Raw genomic sequence first — 24,930 nt, forward strand, 5'->3', positions numbered from 1 at the left:
TTTTATGTGAATAATTTTGTTTACTTAAAAAAAGACTAATTATCTATATTTTATGATAAAATTTGTGTTTAATTGTAATTGTATCTATATCATGGTTTTTAGACCCGGACCGTTTATTGAACCGTAAAAGGGAGAGGTTCAAGGTTTTTAAGGTCAAACCGAGGTTGAACCGGAATCGAACCGTAATGACGTCATAATTAATTTAATAATTATTTAAAATATAAATTAATTAATTAATTAATACAAATAGAAAAATAAAATAAAATATATTTTTCTTAAAAATTCTATAATTTATTTAACATGCCATTTTATTAACAAAAACAAAACAATAGATACAGTGATGCACTTAGATATTTCATATTTTGAACAAAAATTAAAGTATAATAATAATAATAATATAAAAAGCACTTTGTTTCATTCCAGGTTGACAAGTCTTGGCCTATCAAAAAAAAAAAAAAAGGTTGACAGGTCTTGGTTACAGTACAAAATTTTGAATTAAGGTAGCATTGTGCCATTGTCTCATCAAAGCACGTGGGTGGGGGTGGCTCTACAACATCAGAGTATTGATTTACTGTTTTTGTATTTTCAAATCAACGTGGCACTCTTATTTTTATAAAACTAAATAAAAGAAAAGTAAAAAAAATGTTGAATCACTTAAAAATCAAAACGTGGCATTGTCATTTAATAACCCACCAACCTCCACTTTCTTTTCATCTTATCTGATTGCCTCATTGTTCTCTCCTTTTCAGTCTTCTCTTTTCTCTTCATCAGTTTTTAAGTTTAACTCCACTGATCTCTCTTCTGCAGGTACGAAGACTAAAGCATAAATGGCGATGCTAAGATGTAATCTACCAAAAAATTATTACCTTCTGTGTTGGGGGCATCAGTAGGATTTCTTTCTAGTAATTTACTAAGAATGTTTTTCTCCTTTTTCCCTTAATTTTATTTCTATATATGGGTCGGTTTTGAAAATCAGCACCGACTGTGTCACCGCACCGGCGTCGGAAAGGTCATCAAGTTCCGTTTGCCAGCATCGACTCGTTCAGTCGGCCCAAAGCTTGGTACTGTTTGGTTGGTGAGGATCGGTTTTTTTTTTTTTTTAAGGTTCAGATTCAAAGGGAAGTAGGGAACCGTGAGAAGCGGTCTGATCACGGTTCTCAAAACCGGGAGGTCTGACCGCGGTTCGCACGGGTCTCTATTTTTTTTTCATTGAACGGTTCTTGAAGCTAAAAGAACCGTAAAAATGGACGGTTCGAAATTTTTTCGGTCGGACCGTACGATTCGGTCTGGGTTTCAAAATCATGATCTATATATGTATGCATCTGTTACATGCTTTAAAAAAAATTAATTTGACTAATTATTTATATTTTATAATAAAAAAAATTGTTTAATTTTAAATACACAAACGCATGGAGGTACTTGCTAGTTTATATTAACGTATGGAATCAAGCTAAGCCCACAGGTTCTTCTCAAAAAAAAAAAAGAGCTAGGCTTACAGGTGTCAGTTCAAGACAAAATGAAAATTCTTGATTGAATTTAAGGTTTTTGAGCTCTATAAATAGGCCCTTGTACATGTTCCTGCTACCCTCAAGTCTCATATTTCTCATCCATCATTCGAACTCCACAGAAAAATTGAAGTACAGCTCCAACAATGAGTGACCTCCCTCAAACACAAGGGAAAACCCTCCCAGATGCCTGGGATTACAAAGGCCGTCCAGCCGAGCGATCTAAAACGGGTGGTTGGACTGCGGCTGCCATGATTTTAGGTCTCACATACACACCCTCCCCTGCCCATATTTATTAGTATTCTATATTCTTCTCTCTTGTAGTTCTAGCATGTAATAATAATCCATGATTAATTTTTCTTCTGTGGGGTATTTTTCCACAGGTGGGGAGGCAATGGAAAGGTTAACAACGCTGGGTATTGCTGTCAATCTGGTGACCTATTTGACTGCTACCATGCATTTGGGCAATGCTACCTCTGCCAACATAGTCACCAACTTCCTCGGCACCTCTTTCATGCTCTGTTTACTTGGTGGATTTATAGCCGACACCTTTCTTGGCAGGTTGAAAATACTCCAAAAATTCAATCTATCCGACCTGCCAACTCACCAAAACTAACCCGACCCAACTCAACCCACCGGATTGGGTCAGTTTTTAGGGCTTGGTAGGTTGGGTTGGATTACAAAATTTTTTTGGTAGCGTGTCGGATTGGGTTCGAGTCATAAAATTCCAAACCAGTCAAACCCAATCCGACCCACCCATATATCTACTACATATTTAAAATATATTATATAATTAATAAATTTTATTAAATAACCAACTCTTCCTCATATCTTATATAAAAACCAATATTAATGTATATTAGTTTATATATTAATGTATAATTGAATTGAAATATTAGTTTATATATTAAGATATATTTTGTTTATCAATTCGTGTGGTAGGTGTGATCTATTTTTTTAGCACAATTTAATAATAATAGTAATTAAAAAAAAAATTATTCAACCGATGCTTCAACCTAACCCAACCCAACCTGACCATGTGAGTTGGGTTGGGTTTAATTTTTTTTAACCGTTTAGGTCAAAAAAATTACCTTAACCCGACTCATACACACCTCTTCATGATTCTTCCATCTTGAAAGCTGGGTTTGCGCTGAATATATAGTTAAAACCCATTAACAATTTTCTTTCCTTGATTTGCTTCCTCTCCTAATAGGTATCGCACAATTGCCATCTTCGCCAGCGTTCAAGCAACTGTAAGATTCTTGATCTTGCTTCTTGAATATTTAAGATTGTTCATTTTTTTATTAATCTTTTTGGTGATCAGGGAGTCACAATTTTGACAATCTCAACCGTAATCCCAAGCCTCCGTCCACCCAAATGCGCTGCGGACACAGTACCACCTTGCATCCCCGCAAGCGGCAAACAGCTAGCAGTTCTTGATTTGGCACTGTATCTCACAGCTCTTGGCACCGGTGGTCTAAAATCGAGCGTGTCAGGTTTTGGTTCGGACCAATTTGATGATTCAGACAAAGAAGAAAAAACCCGAATGACAAATTTTTTCAGTTGGTTCTTCTTCTTCATAAGCATAGGCTCGCTTTGCGCCGTGACAATTCTTGTGTACATTCAGGACAACCTGGGGAGAGAATGGGGTTATGGAATTTGCGCGTGCGCAATCGTTGTTGCCTTGGTTGTGTTCTTGTCGGGCACAAGGAGGTACCGGTTCAAGAAGCTTGTGGGTAGCCCACTTACGCAGATTGTTGCGGTGTTTGTCGCAGCGTGCAGGAAGAGGCGTTTGGAACTACCTTCGGATTCATCTTTGTTGTTCAACGATGAGGAGGGACAGAGGAAGAAGAAGCAGAGGTTGCCCCATACCAGGCAGCTGAGGTGAGTGATTTCTCAAACCATTCTTTCAACTACTCTTTTAACTGTAGTAACTGTGCTGTTATTTTCACCCCCTGTTTTTTCCTATAACTTGTGCTGAGATAAATTATGATTTACTATAAATAAATTAATATGCCAAAGTAATTTTACAGTCATCACAAATTGCCATCTTATATACTACTAATTTTTTTTTTTATAAATTTTATTGTGTTTTTCAAACTTAATAGATGATAACTCTTTTAAATAATCTATAATATTATTTCCCTTAATTTTGTTTCTAGTCCCTAAAATATCAAAAGTTCTAATTTACCATTCCTAAACTGTCAAAAACATTATAATTTTAACGATTCTGTCCATACCGATTATAACCTTCTATCCTACATGTATAAAAATTTTATTGTGTTTTTCAAACTTAATAGATGATAACTCTTTTAAATAATCTATAATATTATTTCCCTTAATTTTGTTTCTAGTCCCTAAAATATCAAAAGTTCTAATTTACCATTCCTAAACTGTCAAAAACATTATAATTTTAACGATTCTGTCCATACCGATTATAACCTTCTATCCTACATGTATAATAGAATGTTTAGGTGGCATTATTTAATGGTTATTTGGCATGATGTGGTTTGAATAATATCATAGAGTATAGTTGCCTCCTTTGTTGTGTCATACATGACAACAATAGTAATACGCATTACAATGGATCTTTGATCTCAATTACCTATTTTCCCATAGTCTTTATACTTTTACGCTCTCTTTTTTTACTTTTCTTTTTTCTTTTTACATCCATTTCATGTATTAAAATATGAATATTTTAGCATTAGTTCTAGATATTAATGTAAAATAATGGATTCAAACGAGTATATGACGATGTTTTTCCTTTACCTTAGTCTTAGCCTTACGTCTTGAACCTTTTCCCTATGGTCCCACCTTTAATGAGATTTTTACTCCAAAGGCACATCTTTCCATACACGACATTTTTTTTTCCAAATGTTAGTTTTTACTTTGGGGAGTGACATTATTAATTGGTGTATATTATTTGGCATTATTTAATGGTTATTTGGCATGACGTGGTTTGAATAATACCATAGACTATAGTTGCCTCCTTTGTTGTGTCATACATGACAACAACAGTAATGCGCATTACAATGGATCTTCTTTGATCTCAATTACCTATTTTCCCATAGCTTTTTTCTTTTTACGCTCTTTTTCTTTTTACATCCATTTCATGTATTAAAATATGAATATTTTAGCATTAGTTCCAGATATTAATGTAAAATAATGGATTCAAACGAGTGTATGATGATGTTTTTCCTTTACCCTAGTCTTGGCCTTATGTCTTGAACCTTTTCCCTATGGTCTCCCATCTTTAATGAGACTTTTACTCCAAAGGCACATCTTTCCATACATGACATTTTTTTTTTCCAAATGTTAGTTTTTACTTTGGGGAGTGACATTATTAATTGGTGTATATTATTTGGCCAATTGGTCTTCCATCTTGAACTTTTCCTCTACCAATGAGACTCTTACTCTAATGGACTAATGGTACAATTTTCCATATGCTCGTTAGCCGACATTTTCTTTCACTCTAATGGACTAATGGTACAATTTTCCATATGCTCGTTAGCCGACATTTTCTTTCAAATGTCATTTTTACTTTGGGGAGTGGCAACATTAATTAGATTATGTATTTGGCCAATTGTTCGATCTTGAATGTGACCAATCAAATCATGCAATTCATATTGGTCTTATATATATATATATAGAATATATATTTATAAAATTCAGTGCTCTCTATGACCTCTATCTCGTGCTAACTAATACAAAATAATCATTAAATAATACTCATTCCTTCTTAATTTGTTTGTCATGTTTGAAAAGTCAAACTTTTTAAAAGAACATCATTTATTGTCTTGTCTCTTCATTAAAATGTATAAATTTACAAAAGTACTCTTAAATAAATTTATCAGTTTTTTTTTTTTAAAGAGTTATTCTTAATGAGGAAACTAAAAAGGTGCCCAATTAAGACGATATTTTGACTTAAATATCAGTTTAAGAGTACTTTTGTATAAATTTACAAAAGTACTCTTAAATAAATTTATCAGTTTTTTTTTTTTTAAGAGTTATTCTTAATGAGGAAACTAAAAAGGTGCCCAATTAGATTGATTTTTTAAAATATTTGTTAGTTTTCTTTTCAAATAGTTTTGAAAATAAAGTAGGGTATAATAGGAACATTAGTAAATTAATGACTTTTATTTTTAGAAATTGGACGATATTTTGACTTAAATATCAGTTTAAGAGTACTTTTGTATAAATTTACAAAAGTACTCTTAAATAAATTTATCAGTTTTTTTTTTTTTAAGAGTTATTCTTAATGAGGAAACTAAAAAGGTGCCCAATTAGATTGATTTTTTAAAATATTTGTTAGTTTTCTTTTCAAATAGTTTTGAAAATAAAGTAGGGTATAATAGGAACATTAGTAAATTAATGACTTTTATTTTTAGAAATTGGACGATATTTTGGGACATTCCAAAATGGAATAGAGAACAAATAAACTGAGATGGATGGAGTATTATCTAAGCATTCCATTATATATGCAGATGATAGAAAGTTAACGAGATTGAATGGATTGTAATGAGATTGTTTAATATTTTTAATAGTTTAAGGATGAAGATAAAATTATTAAATTTACAAAAAAAAAAAATTGACATATTTTTTATTAAAAAAAAAAAGTGACTTTTGACTTAGCTTGAGGATGAAATCAAATTATGTAAACTTCAGGCACAAAAGTTAATATTTTTTCCATCCATATACTATTTTCGTTCAAGCATCTTTATAGGAATGCATTAGTGCTCTCATTGGTATAAATTTTTTTCTAAAAAAATGGTCTTGGTGTTTTTTTATTATTATTTTAAAGTAAGTCCACTTTTTTTTTTTTTCCTTTCTCCCAAAAAAAAAAAAATTGTTAGTCCACTTTTTAATGGTTAATAATTAAGGGAAATATTAAAGAATGGCCTAGAGGCATTGGTTTAGAAACTATTTTATGGAAAAATGATAAAGCAGTAAATTTTGTTGATAGTTTTTTTATATTTTTAATAAAAATAATGTCAAAACTTTTTTAATAAGATTTATTAATAATTGTCTTAAGGACACCTGTTAACATGACTCAATGTTTAAATTAAGACACTAATTAAGCATTATGAAGAAAATACACACATACACGCACTAGAACACCCTTTATTCTTCTTAAAAGAAAAAAGAATACCCCTTATTGAATGCATAACAAGCATGATAGTCCCAAACCCAGCAACTAGGCTTATCTCTTTGCTGGGGCATAGACGCATAGTGGCATATACCTATGCAATTTGGCAATCAGACACTAAAATTATTGACCTAGGATGCTAAATGAGTGGCCAGCCAGTACCTGGCGGCATCAAATTAATGCATGGGACACTAATAGCATACAACTTATGAGAGATATGATATAATTTTTTCAATCTACGTGTATATATATGATATAATTTTTTCAATTTACATATTTTGTCAGATAAGCTAACTTTAACCCATAAAATTTACATCCTTTAGCATTTCTTAATATAAACATCTAAGAATAAATAAAAGTTTTTGTTATCAAAAAAATTCATCAAATTTTTAATCATCTAAAAAAAAGTCATAATTTTTTCATCTTTGAGACACATGAGTGGGGACAAAAATTATGTTCTTGGGTCCTTCACAATCTCATCCTATTTGTATTTTTTTTTTTTTTTGGGTGAATAATCCCATTTGAATAACCCAAACTTGCCAATCATGCATCCAAAATTTACCATATAATTATATAAAACTTATATAGTATGAGCTGTAAGTGTGTGTAACGGGGATCTCAATCGACGACGCCACGCTAAGATTTACAATGGAATCAAAAGCTATATCACGAGGGGCGGCTATGGCTGCAGCCTGCCGCATATATGGCATTATGTCTCTCAAATATTTATATATATCTGTAATTTATTAATTTATAGTTTTCTACGTATAAATTTATTATATGTATAAAAAATTAATTTAATATATAATTTCTTTATATTATAAAAAATTTGGTTTGGATTTTCTAAAAATGTATTGATTTAATTAAATAATAAAGGTTTAACTTTGTTGTCTTTATTCCATGAGATTCTTCATATGGGAAAAAAAAAAAAGAACACTTTTCTACCTTTACAGTATGAGAAAATATACTATGCATCGGATGCATGTTTCTTCCCTTTAAGATAGAAGTGAACTCCACACATGAGAGAAAGGAAACATACATCATATACATATGAAAAGGAGAAAACATGCATTAGATGCATGGTATACTGCCTCGCACAGTACGTATTGCGGCTTGATCTACCAAACAAAATCACAATAACAAATTACTCTTTTTTTTTTTTTTTGGTTGCTAATACCAACGGATCAAATTACTTTTTATTTTAATGAGTACGCAATCACATTGTCAGTTGTCCTTGAATCCATATCTAGCCATGTCATTTTCATTTTGATCCGTATATGCAACTGCAATTTAATTCACAGGTTGGTGTACCATCATGACAAGCTACTTACAGAGTAATTATAAATTTTATTATATAAATCTTAAAAAATGATGTGTAATGCTTTCTTTTTAAATATTCATTTATTAGATGGTTAAAATTCAACAATTACATTGTGTTGTAAAGTATATTTAATACAATGTGTAATAGCTTTCCAAAAAAAAAAAAAAATAATACTAAAGATGTTATAAATAAGTTTTACAAACTAATACATCATTAATAAAAAAATAAATAATAACATTAATTTAATGAATTACTGAAATCCACCAATCACATTAATTATCTATTAATAAATTTCTACTTATAAATTTATAATAGTTTTAGCATTTCTAAAAACAACAATTTAAACATTTATTTATTATATTATTAAAGTTTACTAATTACATTAAGTACCATATCATTCAATCTAAGAAATTGAAAAGAACGTTGAATACTATCATTTAAAAAATAAAATAAAATCTAATGGTGCATATGCACTGTGCAGTTTCTTGGACAAGGCAGCAATCAAGGACCCGAAAATGGCCAGTGGTATCACTGCAGTAAACAAGTGGTATCTATCAACCCTAACAGATGTTGAAGAAGTGAAATTGATCATTAGAATGTTACCCATTTGGGCTAGCACCATCATGTTTTGGACAGTGTATGCCCAAATGACCACATTCTCAGTCTCACAAGCAACCACCATGGACCGACACATTGGCTCCTTTCAAATCCCCGCAGCTTCCCTAACCGTCTTCTTTGTTGGTAGCATTCTTTTGACTGTCCCAATTTATGATAGAATCATTGTTCCCACAGCTGGAAAAGTGCTTAAGAACCCACATGGTCTTACACCATTGCAACGTATAGGGGTTGGTCTTGTTTTCTCAATCTTTGCAATGGTGGCAGCTGCATTCACTGAAGTGAAGCGTTTGAAAGCCGCACAATCACATGGTTTAGCGAATAATCCAACGGCTGAGATCCCGTTAAGCGTGTTCTGGCTAGTTCCCCAGTTTTTCTTTGTGGGATCTGGGGAGGCCTTTACTTATATAGGACAGCTTGATTTCTTCCTAAGGGAATGTCCAAAAGGGATGAAAACTTTGAGCACAGGGCTGTTTCTGAGCACACTTTCGCTAGGGTTTTTCGTTAGCTCTTTACTGGTTAGTATAGTGCGCAAGGTGAATGGGAACCAGAGGCCCTGGCTAGCTGATAATCTGAATCAAGGGCAGCTTTACGATTTTTACTGGCTTTTGGCAATATTGAGTGCTGTGAATTTGGTGATCTATTTGTTTTGTGCTAAGTGGTATGTGTACAAGGACAAGAGGCTTGCTGAGGAGGGGATAGAGTTGGAAGAAACAGAGCTTAGTTGCCATGCATAAGGGTTTCTCTCACTTTGTTTTAGTTTTAATCTTAAAGCAAGTCCTCCTCTTTGATGAAGAAATTGTTTAGGATATAAAGTGATAAGAAAAATAATGGCAATTTGAGGACGTTTGTAACGTTATTTTTAAGGATATTTGACTTATTTTATATATGTACTCATAAAAATTTTGTAAAATATTTCATTTGGGACAATTCATATTTAAAACACGAATAATGCTAGAGAAACAAATTATTTTACAAAAAATTATATAAACAACTGATATAGTAGGTGATTATTAGTAAATAAAAAAGTGATATTAATAGTGAGTTTAGATAGAAACCAATAAGAAGTTGGCCATATCAATATTTTGTAAAAATGTTTTAAAATACAAACCAACTTCCTTACGTATCATAACTTGCGTTAGATTTATAATACATCTATGTAAATGTTTTTTATCCTTTTACGTACAAAGGAGAATATGGAAAGCAGGAATAAACAAAAATGTCAAGAAAATATAGATTTTTGGTAGCAAAGTAAAAGAATGAACGTAAATCTAAATTTTTAATACATTTTTTTTAATGAGAATTTGTATAATTAAAAATAATATCAAATTGATCTTGACGTCTAGACCAAAAATGTGGAATTTAGAGTTCAGATGAGCAAAATGTGGCATTGAGAACAAGTTCGAGAGTTTGAGACCATTTCAGCCTTGACATCAACATTGCGATAATAATGATATCAGGACCATGATTCCTCAATCTAGGGCTGTTTAGAGACTTGGCCAACCTGACCCATCTACCGCCACCAATCAAAACAGACTCGCTGCCGACTGAACTGACTTCTCTGGTGGTCGGTGACGGGTTTCTTCCTTCAAAACCCGAGTTCAGCAGGATGGATGTCAGTTTTCCTTCTCCAAAATCCAGTCAACCCGATCCGACTGACCCATAAAATTTTCGATGATATTTGGTAGATCTGACAAGATCTAGACCATTTTCGTTAAGATCTCAGCAAGATTTCGCTAGGTCTAGTCGAGATCTTGCCGAAAATGGCCAAGATTAGGTAGGATCTAGCAAGACCTTAAAGATTTTGGCCTTTTTCTCTGTTTTCATGCCAGATTCTCGTTGTTTTCCAAATCTTCGACCCCAACTGACCTACTTGCCACTTGTTGAAGCTCAAACCCCCTCGATCTGATCATCATCTTGGTCGGCAGCGGGTTGAGATTTTGTCCACCCGATCTAGTTGGGTTGGATGCGGGTTGAGCACAATCCCGATCCGACTTGACTCGTGAACAAGCCTATCTCAATCAATAAAAGCATAAATAATAGTAACAATAATAATAGGCATAAACCCTATATAAGCTCCAAATTTTTATTTTTTTATTTATTTATAGAGTTTTAACCTATAATGTCTGATTCTGATAATTACACTATTTATTATCAAACCAAAATACTAATAAGTTTTGATGCATGTACGTACATCACATGTGATTTGTCAATTATGATTTGGCATAAACCACATGTAAGCTCTAAAAATATTATTCCAAAAGCTGCCAAAACTTTACTTATTGTTGCACTTAAGTGTCACAATCAACTTTTTCCTAGAAACTTTTGTTTTGGTCATTTTCGGTTGTTAAATAGTACCACAAATGAACTAATTTTGTCATAATACACCTCTTCTCTCGACAAAATAGTGTCATATAAAATAATAAAAAATTTAATTTCATCAACTTTTTCAAAATTGACTTGGGGATAGGGAATTTTCTTTCAAATTGAAGTGTGCTACCTCGTTTGTAAATGAGTCAAACCAAGTTTAATATTAAAGTTCATTATTATTTATTTAAATTTATTTTAAATACAAGCCAAGCTCGAGCTCAAGATCTCAGCGAGATTTTGCCAGATCTAGTCGAGATCTTGCCAAAAATGGCCTAGATTAGGTAGGATTTGGCAAGACCTCAAAGATTTTGGCTATTTTTTCTTTGTTTTCATGCTAGATTCTTGCCATTTTTCCAAATCTTCGACCTTGACCAACCTGCCTGCCACATGTTGAAGTTCCAACCCCTCGATCCGATCATCCTCTCAATCGGCAGCAGGTTGAGATTTCGTCCATCTGATCTAGTTGGGTCGGATGCAAGTTGAGCACAAACCTAATCCGACCCGACCCATGAATAGGCCTATCTCAATCAATGAAAGCATAAATAATAATAACAACAATAATAATAGGCATAAACCCTATATAAGCTCTAAATTTTTATTTTTTATTTACTAATAGAGTTTTAACCTATGACGTCTGATTCTAATGATTACGTTATTTATTATCAAACCAAAATACTAATGAGTTTTGATGCATGTACGTTGGCAATTATGCCCTATCAAAGTTTGGTAAATACATCACATGTGATTTGTCAATTATGATTTGGCATAAACCACATGTAACCTCTAAAAATATTATTCCGAAAGTTGCCAAAACTTTACTTATTGTTGCACTTAAGTGTCACAATCAACTTTTTCCTAGAAACTTTTGTTTTGGTCATTTTCGGTTGTTAAATAGTACTACAAATGAACTAATTTTTTCCTAATACACCTCTTCTCTCGACAAAATAGTGTCATATAAAATAATAAAAATTTTAATTTTATCAACTTTTTCAAAATTGACTTGGGGATAGGAAATTTTCTTTCAAATTGAAGTGTGTTTACCTCATTTGTAAATGAGTCTAATATTAAAGTTCATTATTATTTATTTAAATTTATTTTAAATACAAGCGAAGCTTGAGCTTAAGATCTCAGCAAGATTTCGCTGGATCTAGTCAAGATCTTGTCGAAAATGGCCTAGATCAGGTAGGATTTGATGATACCTCAAAGATTTTGGCCGTTTTTTCTTTGTTTTCATGCCAGATTCTTGCCATTTTACAAATCTTTGACCTCGACCGACCTGCTTGCCACCTGTTGAAGTTCCAACCCCCCCGATCCGATCATCCTCTTGGTCGACAGTGGGTTGAGATTTTGTCCACCCGATCTAGTTGGGTCGGATGCGGGTTGAGCACAAACCCGATTCAACCCGACCCGTGAATAGGCCTATCTCAATCAATGAAAGCATAAATAATAATAACAACAATAATAATAGGCATAAACCATATATAAGCTCTAAATTTTTAATTTTTATTTATTTATAGAGTTTTAATCTATCACGTCTGATTTTGATGATTATGCTATTTATTATCATACCAAAATACTAATCAGTTTTGATTCATGTACGTTGGTAATTATGCCCTATTGGAGTTTGGTAAATATGTCACATGTGATTTGTCAGTTATGATTTGGCATAAACCATATGTAAGCTCTAAAAATATTATTCCAAAAGCTGCCAACCTTTACTTATTGTTGCGCTTAAGTGTCACAATCAACTTTTTCCTAAAAACTTTTGTTTTGGTCATTTTCAGTTATTAAATAGTACCACAAATGAGCTAATTTTGTTGTAATACACCTCTTCTCTCGAAAAAATAGTGTCATATAAAATAATAAAAAATATAATTTGATCAACTTTTTCAAAATTGAATTGGGGATAGGAAATTTTCTTTCAAATTGAGGTGTGTTTACCTCATTTGTAAATGAGTCAAACCAAGTTTAATATTAAAGTTCATTATTATTTATTTTTATTTATTTTAAATACAAGCTAAGCTTAAGCTTAAGATCTTGGCGAGATTTCCCCGGATCTAGTCGAGATCTTGCCGAAAATGGCCTAGATTAGGTAGGATTTGGGGAGACCTCAAAGATTTTGGCAGTTTTTTCTCTGTTTTCATGCCAAATTCTCACTATTTTCCAAATCTTTGACCCCGACTGACCTGCTCGTCGCCTATTGAAGTTCCAACCCCCCCCAATCTGATCATCCTCTTGATCAATAGCGGGTTGAGATTTCATCCACCCAATCTAGTTGGGTCGAATGCGGGTTGAGCACAAAACCGATCCAACCCGACCATGAACAGGCCTATCTCAATCAATGAAAGCATAAATAATAATAGACATAAACTCTATATAAGCTCTAAATTTTTATTTTTTATTTATTTATAGAGTTTTAACCTATGATTTCTGATTCTAATGATTACGCTATTTATTATCAAACCAAAATACTAATCAGTTTTGATGCATGTATGTTGGCAATTATGCCCTATCGGAGTTTGGTAAATATGTCACATGTGATTTGTCAATTATGATTTGGCATAAACCACATGTAAGCTCTAAAAATATTATTCCAAAAGCTTCCAAAACTTTACTTATTGTTGCACTTAAATGTCACAATTAACTTTTTCCTAGAAACTTTTGTTTTGGTCATTTTTGGTTGTTAAATAGTACCACAAATGAGCTAATTTTGTCATAATACACCTCTTCTCTCGACAAAATAGTGTCATATAAAATAATAAAAATTTTAATTTTATCAACTTTTTCAAAATTGACTTGGGGATAGGAAATTTTCTTTCAAATTGGGGTGTGTTTACCTCATTTGTAAATGAGTCAACCCAAATTTAATATTAAAGTTCATTATTATTTATTTAAATTTATTTTAAATACAAGCCGAGCTCAAGCTCATTGCCAAATTAGATTATATATACAAGCTTGGTTTATTTTATTCACAAACAAACTCATGTTGTTTCAAGAGCTACTTGATTAATTTATTTATTTTTACATATTCAATAAACACTATGACTAAAATTTATTTCTTCTTCACAAATTTATGATAATAATTAATAACCATTATAATTGAAAGTATATTACTTGAGTTAATTAGATGGAATATTGATTTTTGTTCATGAACATATAACAACGAGATTCACCAATCTTTTACAGTTAAAAGTTATAAATATTTTTATCAAAAAATTGATGATTTATATCATCTATTAATTACAGGTAATAATTTAATATCTTATGAACTTAAGTACAAACTTATATAATTCAATATTAAATATTAAATATGTATAAGTATATTTATACTTATAATGATATATTTATATTTGGTCTTGTTTTTGTTTTGTAAATAAATAAATGAGAACTCCAATGTAAAAGCCTTGATCTAGGGGATAAAATTACATCGGTTGACACATGTTGGGTGGTGATTCTTACATTATATGGAACACACAATAATGATGAAAAGCACCGTTCTAATCATGAAGGTTATATTACCATAGACTATAAAAGTACTCACCTACTCCTTTCAAAATGTTCTTCCATTAAAGTTGATTGTGAGAGTTATGGGTGAATTGGTTGGCAATATAGCTACATGCAATCCCACAAGAGAAAAAATATATAGTTAAAGTAGAAGGTATATTATGTGAGGCATTGGAGGAAAGCCAAAATATATTAAATTTAGAGAATGGGAAATTGACGATGCACCTTACCTACTTCACGCAACAAATGATAAATAAAGATTTATATCATACTAATATTATTACAATACAATTATTTTGTGTATGTTGTTGTGCTTGAAATGCTAGGTAGTAGGTGATTCTCATCTCTTTTTTTTCTCTAAAGATATGATGTATACATATGTAAGTTTGGATTACACATGCAAGATATGTGCTTGCCGTTATATAAAATAGCGATATAAGATCAAATATAAAACTTATTTATAATACAAATCACAGTTAAATAATTGATTTGAGAAGTGCATGAAAAGTATCAGTAAAAAAAATTATCTTTTTTTATTATTTATGAAGGAAACTTGAATATTATAATAGAAACATGATACATTACAAATCGATATTATAGCATATTTCAAATATATATACATGTGCTTAAAAAACATAAGATCACAACTCCAAAAAGAACTCCTAAAAATTGTTCATTTTTGGTGAAATGGGAAATTTGATTAAAAGAAATTAAGTACTATAAACTACAAAGACTAGAGTACATATCACCCAAGTATCATCCAAAAGCTAATACAAAATACAATGAGTAGGCTTAGAATACAACACAAAGGATTCACTACAAATGTTTCCTTCCTCTGCCAAAAAATTCACATACTGATTTCCTTTTTGTGCAATGAGTAGGCTTAGAATAAAACACCAAGGATTCTTTACAATTGTTTCCCTTCTTCGCCAAATATTCACATACTAATTTTCTTCGTGCAGGACATGTTGGAGGTGCAATTTTTCAAAAACTTGAAAGAAAGACATGCAATCTGACATAATAAGAATAATATTGATTAGGATGTTTTGAAATGTAAATATGCAAATTGCGTACTCCAAAATTTTGATGAACATAATGGATTTACCAAATAGAGCACATAACTATAATGGATTAACAAAAAAGAGCACATATCCTTTTGATATAGAAAGATAAAGTGATATAAAATACACTAATAATGGGTTTTTTTTCCTAATTAGTTTTTAATATATTTTTCAAAAATGGATATCTACCATTATTCTTAACTTGAAATTATATATCTATTGCATTTTTTTTTTCTTGGAAGATCATAAATGTAGATAATAATTAACCTATGTAATTATTTTCCACAAATTTCAAATCTTAATACTTTTTAATGAATATTATATGTAGCATTAAGTATGTATAAGTATATTTTAAACATTTGTACAGTTAATATTTGTGAGCACACTATTATATTTAAACTTGACTAAGTAAATGTTTTTTCTATCGAGCTGAACCCGAACTAGTTTATAAACAAGTCATTTATTTATGACTCTAAGCACTAAGCAGCTATAAAAAGAAAGGAGAAATGTGGAAAGGAAAACAATATAGGTGGGTCGGGGGTAGGAAGTACAAAACTTTTCTTTCAAACGAACCTAATGAGGTGCTCGATTTGATGAGGAATTCGTGCAAAGCCCATTAATTAATTTATTATATACCATCTTGCAGTGGCAAAGATAGGAATTTATCATTGGGGGGCCATATATAAATTTTTTTTTTTTTTTTTTGTGAGTGTATGAAATCTAAAATAGTAATGTATAATACTTCATAACTCAAAATGTACTATAAACAAAAAGTGAACTATTTTCTAAATTACCATTTTCATTTTTTTTTTTGAAGAATGAGTCAATAGTTCTAACTTACCCATGAACCTAGATTTATCAAATTAAATTATCACTCATTAAATAAAATGACTTAGATTTTTAAAAATATACTAAAAAAATTCTAATTGTTTAAAAATTGCTAAATAAAAGACAAATAATCATTCAAATGTCAATGCATAAAAAAATATAATAAACAACAACTAAAAATACATGTTAATATAGTAGTATATACTGTATATAATATATTGATTATTATAATAATAAATAATATATTATAAGGAATATAAAAAATAAAGCTATGAAAAGTACAGTAAAAAAATAAATAAATAAAAACAGTACAAATGCAAACTACCTAACCTCGGAAAGAGTTTTATGGGCCAGCTGGTCTTAAGTAGGGGCATAAATGGGGCACTACACAGTGTGAGTGATTAGGGGTGTGCAGAAAGTCACTGTCAATGATCGAACCGACCGGTGCCAATCTTCCCACGTCGCCATTGCAACTGATCGACGAAGCTGATGCCAGCGATTGAAGCACGAAGGGAGTTCCAATGCTAGTGCAGTGCAGTCACCGAAGCAGAAAATCTGAAACCGAGACATGTTGAACCAAAACAATATCTGTATATGGTTTTGAGAGTTTGGATACGGCGTTGTTTTACCGGTCTTCATTTCATTTTTTTTTAATAAAACATCGTTGTATTGGGTGTTATTAAAAAAAAAAAAAAAAAAAAAAAAAGGTGCCATTTTATTCTAGGTTTTCAAATTTCTACCCTAGTAAAAATTCATTCTATTCTCTCTCATAACCGTTAACTCTCTCTCTCACCTCTCGCCTCTTGCCTGACGTAGTGATGCCTTGCCGTTGCCACTTGGCTCGGCTAGCCTCTACAGTAGGCGCTCACTTACCAGTCATGGTGGCAAACCACCGGTAAGCCACTAAGCCCCTCTCATCTCTCTCACCTCTCAGCAAAAAGTCCAAACTAAGTAAATATCATGTTGTTTTGGACTTTTGGGGGTTGTTTTGTTTATGTGCAATATCATGTTGTTCTTCGCTAATGGCATTTGGCAAGCATAGGCAATTTCTCAAAACCAAAATACCCTATTGAAAAATAATGTACATGCTTGCACCCTTGTTTTGTGCTGAATCATATTGTCATATAGTTTATACTTTATACTATTACTATGTACGAAAGTATCACAGTTTATACTTTATAATATTATCACAGTCTACTAAGTACTAACCTTTTTTTTTCATTAGCATTTTAATTTTTGAGGGAGACAGGGATTGAGGGAGTTCTCTCTTTCAATCCTTTATCTAGAGGTAATCACTAATCACTCACTATATTCAACATTTTAATTTTAAATTTTTAGTACTTAGTAACAACTGCTTAGTAATAGTTTTTTTTTTTAATAAAAAAAACAAATATAATCTTTAATGTTTCGAACTTATCAAACCAATTAAATTGACCACAAGAAACCACACCGCTATAGGTTGAAAACCAACCCTAAGCGGTATGCATCCATTTTAATTATGAGAAAATTGATTCCTATCGGTTCAGTAACAAATTTGAGAAAAAATCGAGCCGACTAAACCGCACACACCCTAAGTGCAATAGTCAAGGATGAGGGGTTGGGGCCCGCGGCACAACCACAATCACACAAATTGAGTAACAAATTAAGGGGCCCACAGCACTGACAAAGACAATGACAAATCACAAATTGAGTCACTCTTTCTTCTTTCTTGTCTAATAATAGTAGTTTGAACACATAGTACAAATAATAAACAAACTAAGTGCTCATTTGGTTAGATATTTCTAGTATCGTTATTTAAGTGTTGTGAAAATACATGTAGGTTAAAAAGTGTTATGAAAATATGTGTTTTAGTGTTTAAATACTAAAAACTGTTATTTACACACATGTACCAAACATCCCCTAAAAGTCTGAAAAGAAAAGAACTAAAAGTCTGAAAAGGAAAAAAAAAAAAAAAAAAAGCCAAGAAGGCAAAGGCAGTCTTGCAAAGGCAGTCTTGCAATGGCAAGAAGAAGCCAAAAAAAAAAAGAAAAAAAAAAGAGAAAAAGGCAAAGTCAGTGGTGAGAAGATGGCAAAGAAGAAAAAGAAGAAGAAGCCAAGTCCTCAACGGAGAGAGAGAGAGAGAGAAAGAGAGAGAGTCACTTGTGTGAGAAAGAATGCTTTTGCAATTGTGTGGGAGACTTAGTGATGTGGCATAGCAACAAAGTTTATGACTTTTCATTTTTTTTTTTTTTAACTGCTTTATACAAATAAGTGCTAGATGTGTTTGGATGAAAGTTATAAATTTTTTTCCCTTTTATTTATTGAAATAATTGTTAAAATATTCATTTTAAAAATACTAAATGTTTAATTATTATAATTTGTTGACAGATGCATTAATAGATTGTATTTTATTTAAATGAAAATTATGTTTATTTTTAAAATTTCTTTAAAATATATGTATATTATCAGGAACGATGGCTGATAAGGATTTTTAAAATTTTCCAATTGTTTAGAATATCTTCAAAAAAAAAAAAAATTTCAAAACTTTTTGGGGGAGGGAACTAAGGCACCTTTCGGTCCTCAGGTGGCTCTGCCACTGTCATCTTGTACACCACTTTTTAACCAGATTCTGTATATTTATCAAAAGCAACACGATGCTTCTGCAGACCACGGAATTGCATAAAGAATGACAACACACCAAATCCTTGCTCGTGGTTTCTAAGACTGGAATCAACCAAAGCTTTGCTCGTGATCTCTAAGACTGGTATTAACTGGGCCGAGATCAAGAGAATAATACACATTTAGCAATGTGAGACTACGTGAAACTTTATCTTTTTTTGGTAAACATGCACTGTTTTCCAGTCACGTAAAAAAATCGAGATAAGAGTCCCACTCCCACTCCCACTCCCACCAACCAAAAATAAAATAAAAATCAGTAGCATGAATGCCCAAATTGGTCTTCCTCTCAACCTCCCAATAATTCGAGGACCACATAAAGTAGCATTACAATCGATCACGCAAACTAAATAAATAAATGATGAATTATGCAAGGTGTTGTTCATTCATGGGAGCAAATGTAGAACTAAAGACGTTCAAGCCCAATTCTTCTTGTTGTCAAACAACTGTGAAGCTATTCATTTCGTATTGAAAATTGCACTAGTACTACTATGATTAGGACTGTTCAACATAAGATGTCAATTTCAACAACCAAACCCGCACTTACATATTAATTAGCTTTCCTTTTAATACTCATTAATCATTTCTTGTGATCTTGATGATCCTACCACCAAATTATGCATTAGTCTGGCCTACTTTTTACAAAAGTAGAGTGCAAAAACATTTTACCTCCACGAGGGAGAAAAGCATTGGTACCAACTGGCCAGGTTACGAATATATAAGTTTATCCAAACTCCATGGAAGTTCCACTATTTTTTTTATGTTTAAAAAAATATGTTATCTTGATATTGTGGGGGAAAGGGTTGCTTTTGTACGGCTATTTGATTGCTGTTGCTACTGTGAGAAAGTAGCCTGGCTTCTAGTGAGATGTGGTCGGGGAATACTTTTTGAGTTGAAAATCACATTAGGAGGTTTACATGTCGGCCACCTTCCCCAAGGTGATTAGTTTTTTCACACCTAGTTAGTCAACTCAGGAAGGCGTTATATACTTTTATCGATTAAAACAAGCAAACTCTGGCTTGAAAGCAAGATTGACAATAAACTTCTAGAATGGACTTTTCTTGTATAAAGAGATCATCAAAAGTTAGCGCACAAGAAATTAGGAAATCGAAAAGTACTAGAAGCTAGAAATCATCTTAATGATAGAATTGAGTGGAAATTAGTAACCTAAAGGGAATTGTTACAAGGATCAATACTCATTGCCATTGGCTACGACCTACACTGCAAATCCCTTTGTTTAGGCCTTTAATTAATTATTTTTGCTTTTTATAGTCATTTTTTCTGTAATTATAACTTTTAATTTAAAAGTCAAAATAATATCCCATATGTTTTAGCACATTTCCTAGCAGCCATAGAATTTAATTTTGTAATTCTCTCTGTAGGGATGAAGGGTCCAAATAAGGGTAGTGGCTGTGGGCCACATTTGAGGATGTCAAAGAGCCCAAAAAACAAGCACATATTAGTAAAGGCAAGTAGATTGCAGCGCTGAGGAAGAGGTCAAATCGTAATGAACCGGTGATGTTGTCCGAGGAGCAATCCTTCCTCAGCCAACAGGGAGGAAACCTAAAGTCTGGCCACTCATCAAGTACTGGGCATTGGGTGGCCATGCTTGGGAGGATAAGATTTAGAAAGATGTGAGTCAGCAAAAAATTGAGAAATATCTGGGAAGAAGTTGCTACCACCGCATTAAATGCTCTGCATCTCCCCCTGGCCGCATTCATGTCGAAGTGATACCTGAATAGTAATTTAATTAATTAATTTTTTTTTCTGCTGGTGGTGGTGGTGGTGGTGGCTGTGGCTATGGCTGATAGTTGATGGTAGAGGTGGTTGTGGTTGTGCTGTGGATGTTTTATTGGTAGTGGAATATATTATTTTATTGTAGGGATTTATTATTTATTGTGATGTTTATATTATTTTATTGTGTTGAAAGCTAAAATAGATCTCCTACTGCAGCATGTGTGTAGCTAAAATAGATAAAGTAAGTTTTGGTGGAGCTAAAAAGTTAAATTTTTAGCTCCACTGCTGCAAATGCTCTAAGACTGGTATTAACTGGCCGAGATCAAGAGAATAATACACATTTAGCAATGTGAGACTATATGAAACTTTTTCTTTTTTTGGTTAACATACACTGTTTTCCAGTCATGTAAAAAAATATGGAGATAGAGTCCCACTCCCACCAACCAAAAATAAAATAAAAATCATTAGCATGAATGCCCAAATTAGTCTACCTCTCAACCTCTCAATAATTCGAGGACCACATAAAGTAGCATTACAATCGATCACGCAAACTAAATCAATAAATAAATGATGAATTATGCAAGGTGTAGTTCATTCATGTGAGCAAATGTAGAACTAAAGACGTTCAAGCCCAATTCTTCTTGTTGTCAAACAACAGTAAAGCTATTCGTTTCGTATTGAAAATTGCACTAGTACTACTAGGATTAGGACTGTTCAACATAAGATGTCAATTTCAACAACCAAACCCGCACTTACATATTAATTAGCTTTCCTTTTAATACTCATTAATCATTTCTTGTTTTCTTGATGATACTACCACCAAACCATGCATTAGCCTGGTCTACTTTTTACAAAATGTAGAGTGCAAAAACTTTTTACCTCCACGAGGGAGAAAAGCATTGGTACCAACTGGCCAGGTTACGAATATATAAGTTTATCCAAACGCTATGGAACTCATGGAAGTTCCACTATTTTTTTCATGTTAAAAAAAAAATGTTATCTTGATATTGTGGGGGGAAAAGGTTGCTTTTTTACGGCTTTGATTGCTGTTTTTACTGCGAGAAAGTAGCCTTCCTTCTAGTGAGATGTGGTCGGGGAATACTTTTTGAGTTGAAAATCACATTAGGAGGGTTACATGCCACCTTCCCCAAGGTGATTAGTTTTTTGACACCTAGTTAGTCAACTCAGGAAGGCGTTATATACTTTTATGGATTAAAGCAAGCAAACTCTGGCTTGAAAGCAAGATTGACAATAAACTTCTAGAATGGACTTTTCTTGTATAAAGAGATCATCAAAAGTTAGCACACAAGAAATTAGGAAATCAAAAAGTACTAGAAGCTAGAATTCATCTTAATGATAGAATTGCGTGAAAATTAGTAACCTAAAGGGAATTGTTACAAGGGTCAATACTCATCGCCATCGGCCATGACCTACACTGCAAATCCCTTTGTTTAGGCCTTTAATTAATTATTTTTGCTTTTTATAGTAATTTTTTCTTTAATTATAACTTTTAATTTAAAAGTCAGAATAATATCTCATCTGTTTTAGGTCATTTCCTAGCAGCCATAGAATTTAATTTTGTAATTCTCTCTATAGGGATGAAGGGCCCAAATAAGGGTAGTGGCCGTGGGCCGCATCTGAGGATGTCAAAGAGCCCGAAAACAAGCACATTTTAGTAAAGACAAGTAGACTGCAGGGCCGAGGAAGAGGTCAGATTGTAATGAACTGGTGATGTTGTCCGAGGAGTAATCCTTCCTCGACCAACAAGGAGGAAACCTAAAGTCCGACCACTCATCAAGTACTGAGCATTGGGCAGCCGTGCTTGGGAGGATAAGCTTTAGAGAGATGTGAGTCAGCAAAGAATTGAGATATATTTGGAAAGAAAGCTGCTACCATCGCATTAAATGCTCTGCATCTGCCCCCCTGGCCGCATTCATGTGGAAGTGATACCTGAACAGTAATTTTTAGCCTTACAGCTACCCACAAAGACTTCAAGAAGGTGCTGATACAAGTATCAAGGAGATTAGCAATCTCACCTGCATGTGGAGGGCTGAGATGAAAGAGATGAAGGGAATATAAAAGTGAAGGATTCCATTACAAAAGGGGCATGAGAAAAATACAAGAAAAAGATATTTGTAACCAAGAACTTGCTTTGTATAAGTCTGAAAATATATTCAAGAACAAACCATCGTTCGACTCGACCAAGTAGAACTTTTCTGTCTCAACTCGTTGTTTACAGTCACTCCTAGCTCAAGCTAACCCAAATTGGTTCTTATTGGACTCACTGAACATTCAACTTCAAACACACTCTCTAACAAATTCATTGTTGTGGGCATATTGTGTCATTGTCCAAATCCATTAGGCTCTGAACCAATCCTTGCCCTTACAATTGGCGCCATCTATAGGGAGTTGAACATTCTTGAGTTTGTGCAATCATGGTGGGTTCAGGGCCAAACCGAGAGGAATCTGTGGGATCTCAACATCATGACCATTTCATTAACCTAGAAAGAATGAGAGATTGTGAAGTGAGTGTGCATACTACTTACACCAGTTGAAGCCAATCTAGAACTGGAAGCCATGTTTCACATGGGGAGAATACTAGAAACTTGCAACTGGAAATAGATCGTTTACGGAGGAAGTTACGTCGTAAGTAAAGGAAGGAGTCTCTATCAAGCTTAGGGTCCTCATCTGATGGTGATAGTAATTATAGGCCTAGATCATGGACTCCTCCTAGTAAGTCTTTTTCTTATAATGAAGAGCGTCATCATAAGCGAAGGAATAGGAGCCCAACCTATTGGGGTTGGGAAATGATGCTATGAGTAGGGCTTTGCGCCAAATCTCAAAATCCCCATTTACATGGAAGATTGAGAGGGAAAAACTTCTTGGTGATTCACATTGCCAACTTTTACCATGTATAATGGAAGGACGGACCCGGTGGAGCATGTAAGCCATTTTAATCAGAGGATGGCAGTTCATTCGAGGAATGAGGCACTGATATGTAAGGTGTTTCCATCCAGTTTGGGGCCCGTGGCAATGAGATGGTTTGATGGGCTAGAGGAGGGCTTTATTAACTCCTTTCAAGAGCTTACAAAGCCTTTGGAGCTCGATTTGTCACATGTAGTAGGGTTCGTCGTCCCCTAAATTCCTTGCTATCAATGGCAATGAGGGAAGGGGAAACTTTAAAGACTTATTCTGATAGGTATTGGGAGATGTTTAATGAAATAGATGGGGATTTTGAAGATGTGGCTATAAGGACGTTTACGGTCGGGATCCCCACTGAGAATAAGCTGAGGAAATCCTTGACTAGAAAACCTGCATGCAGCATGCGTTAGTTGATGGATCGTATTGATGAGTATAAACGGGTCAAAGAAGACCAACAGTAAGGGAAGGGGAAGGCCAATGTGATTCCCCTAACCGAAGAGATTTCAGGTCAGATAGGTATAACAGTAATAAGGCAAGAAGGGACTTTCCAGGGCCTGGAGGGCAGTCCACGGCACTAGCAGTTAACACAGTTTTCAAGAAACCTGTGCACTGATCCTTGATAAAATAAAAAATGAGCTGTATTTTAAGTGGCTAAACAAAATGGGAGGAGATCCTTCTTAGCGCAATCAAAGTTTGCACTGCCAGTATCACCAAGACTGTGGACACACTACGGAAGATTGCAGAACCTTGCAAGATTTTCTAAAGCAGTTGGTCAAGGCTGGGAAATTGAAGCAATTCTTATTTCAACCATCTACGCAAGGAAGTCAGGCCAAACCAGTCCCTCAACGAGAGAACTATCTAAGACCATCCTTGGGAACAATCAATGTAATTCTGGCAGCTTTAGGCCAAGCAGGCATATATCAATCCGAGGTGATGTCTGTGTCAAACTCACATGGTGAAGATCTCACCCCTGTGGTTAAATGAGGGAGGATGCAAGCCCGACCAGTTCTGAGTTTCTCTGATGAAGATAAGGCCGGAATTCATCAGCCCCATGATGACGCATTGGTGGTTACCATTCAGATTGAAGGGTATAATGTGAGAAGGGTCCTAGTAGACCAGGGTAGCAGTGTAGAGATCATATACCCTAATCTGTATAAGGGGCTTAGGCTTAAGCCAAAAGATCTGGCCAGTTATGACTCATCCTGGTAGGATTTTATGGGAAGACTGTTGTCCCTAAAGGTATGATTAAACTACCTGTTCAAGTGG

The 24,930-nt window shown here is 33.4% G+C and overlaps 1 protein-coding gene across 5 annotated transcripts; it reads left to right on the top strand.

Annotated features, from left to right (window-relative positions):
- The first annotated feature begins 712 nt into the window (after positions 1-712).
- LOC112013950 (protein NRT1/ PTR FAMILY 6.3) lies at positions 713-9,472 on the top strand. 5 transcript variants are annotated; one of them, XM_024046331.2, is made up of 7 exons: positions 713-886; positions 977-1,075; positions 1,628-1,766; positions 1,889-2,066; positions 2,719-2,758; positions 2,830-3,389; positions 8,454-9,472. In XM_024046331.2, exons 3-7 carry the CDS (start codon positions 1,652-1,654, stop codon positions 9,322-9,324), a joined length of 1,764 nt encoding a protein of 587 aa, XP_023902099.2. In that variant the 5' UTR covers positions 713-886; positions 977-1,075; positions 1,628-1,651; the 3' UTR covers positions 9,325-9,472. The 5 variants fall into 5 exon arrangements, with proteins under 5 accessions (XP_023902099.2, XP_065620845.1, XP_065620844.1 ...); XM_065764773.1 differs by having other exon boundaries at positions 977-1,061; XM_024046334.2 differs by having other exon boundaries at positions 714-843.
- Positions 9,473-24,930: the final 15,458 nt, after the last annotated feature.

The sequence above is a fragment of the Quercus suber genome, unplaced genomic scaffold (assembly GCF_002906115.3).
Source record: "Quercus suber isolate HL8 unplaced genomic scaffold, Cork oak 2.0 scaffold_583, whole genome shotgun sequence".
NCBI classification, from domain to species: Eukaryota; Viridiplantae; Streptophyta; class Magnoliopsida; order Fagales; family Fagaceae; genus Quercus; species Quercus suber.

What these genes read in the sequence shown, in the direction of transcription:
- LOC112013950 (XM_065764772.1), top strand. Translation starts at nt 1,652, where the DNA reads ATGAGTGACCTCCCTCAAACACAAGGGAAAACCCTCCCAGATGCCTGG. An exon ending in TGCGGCTGCCATGATTTTAG is followed by an intron (nt 1,767 to 1,888) that starts GTCTCACATACA and finishes ATTTTTCCACAG; the next exon opens with GTGGGGAGGCAATGGAAAGG. An exon ending in TCGCCAGCGTTCAAGCAACT is followed by an intron (nt 2,759 to 2,829) that starts GTAAGATTCTTG and finishes TTTGGTGATCAG; the next exon opens with GGAGTCACAATTTTGACAAT.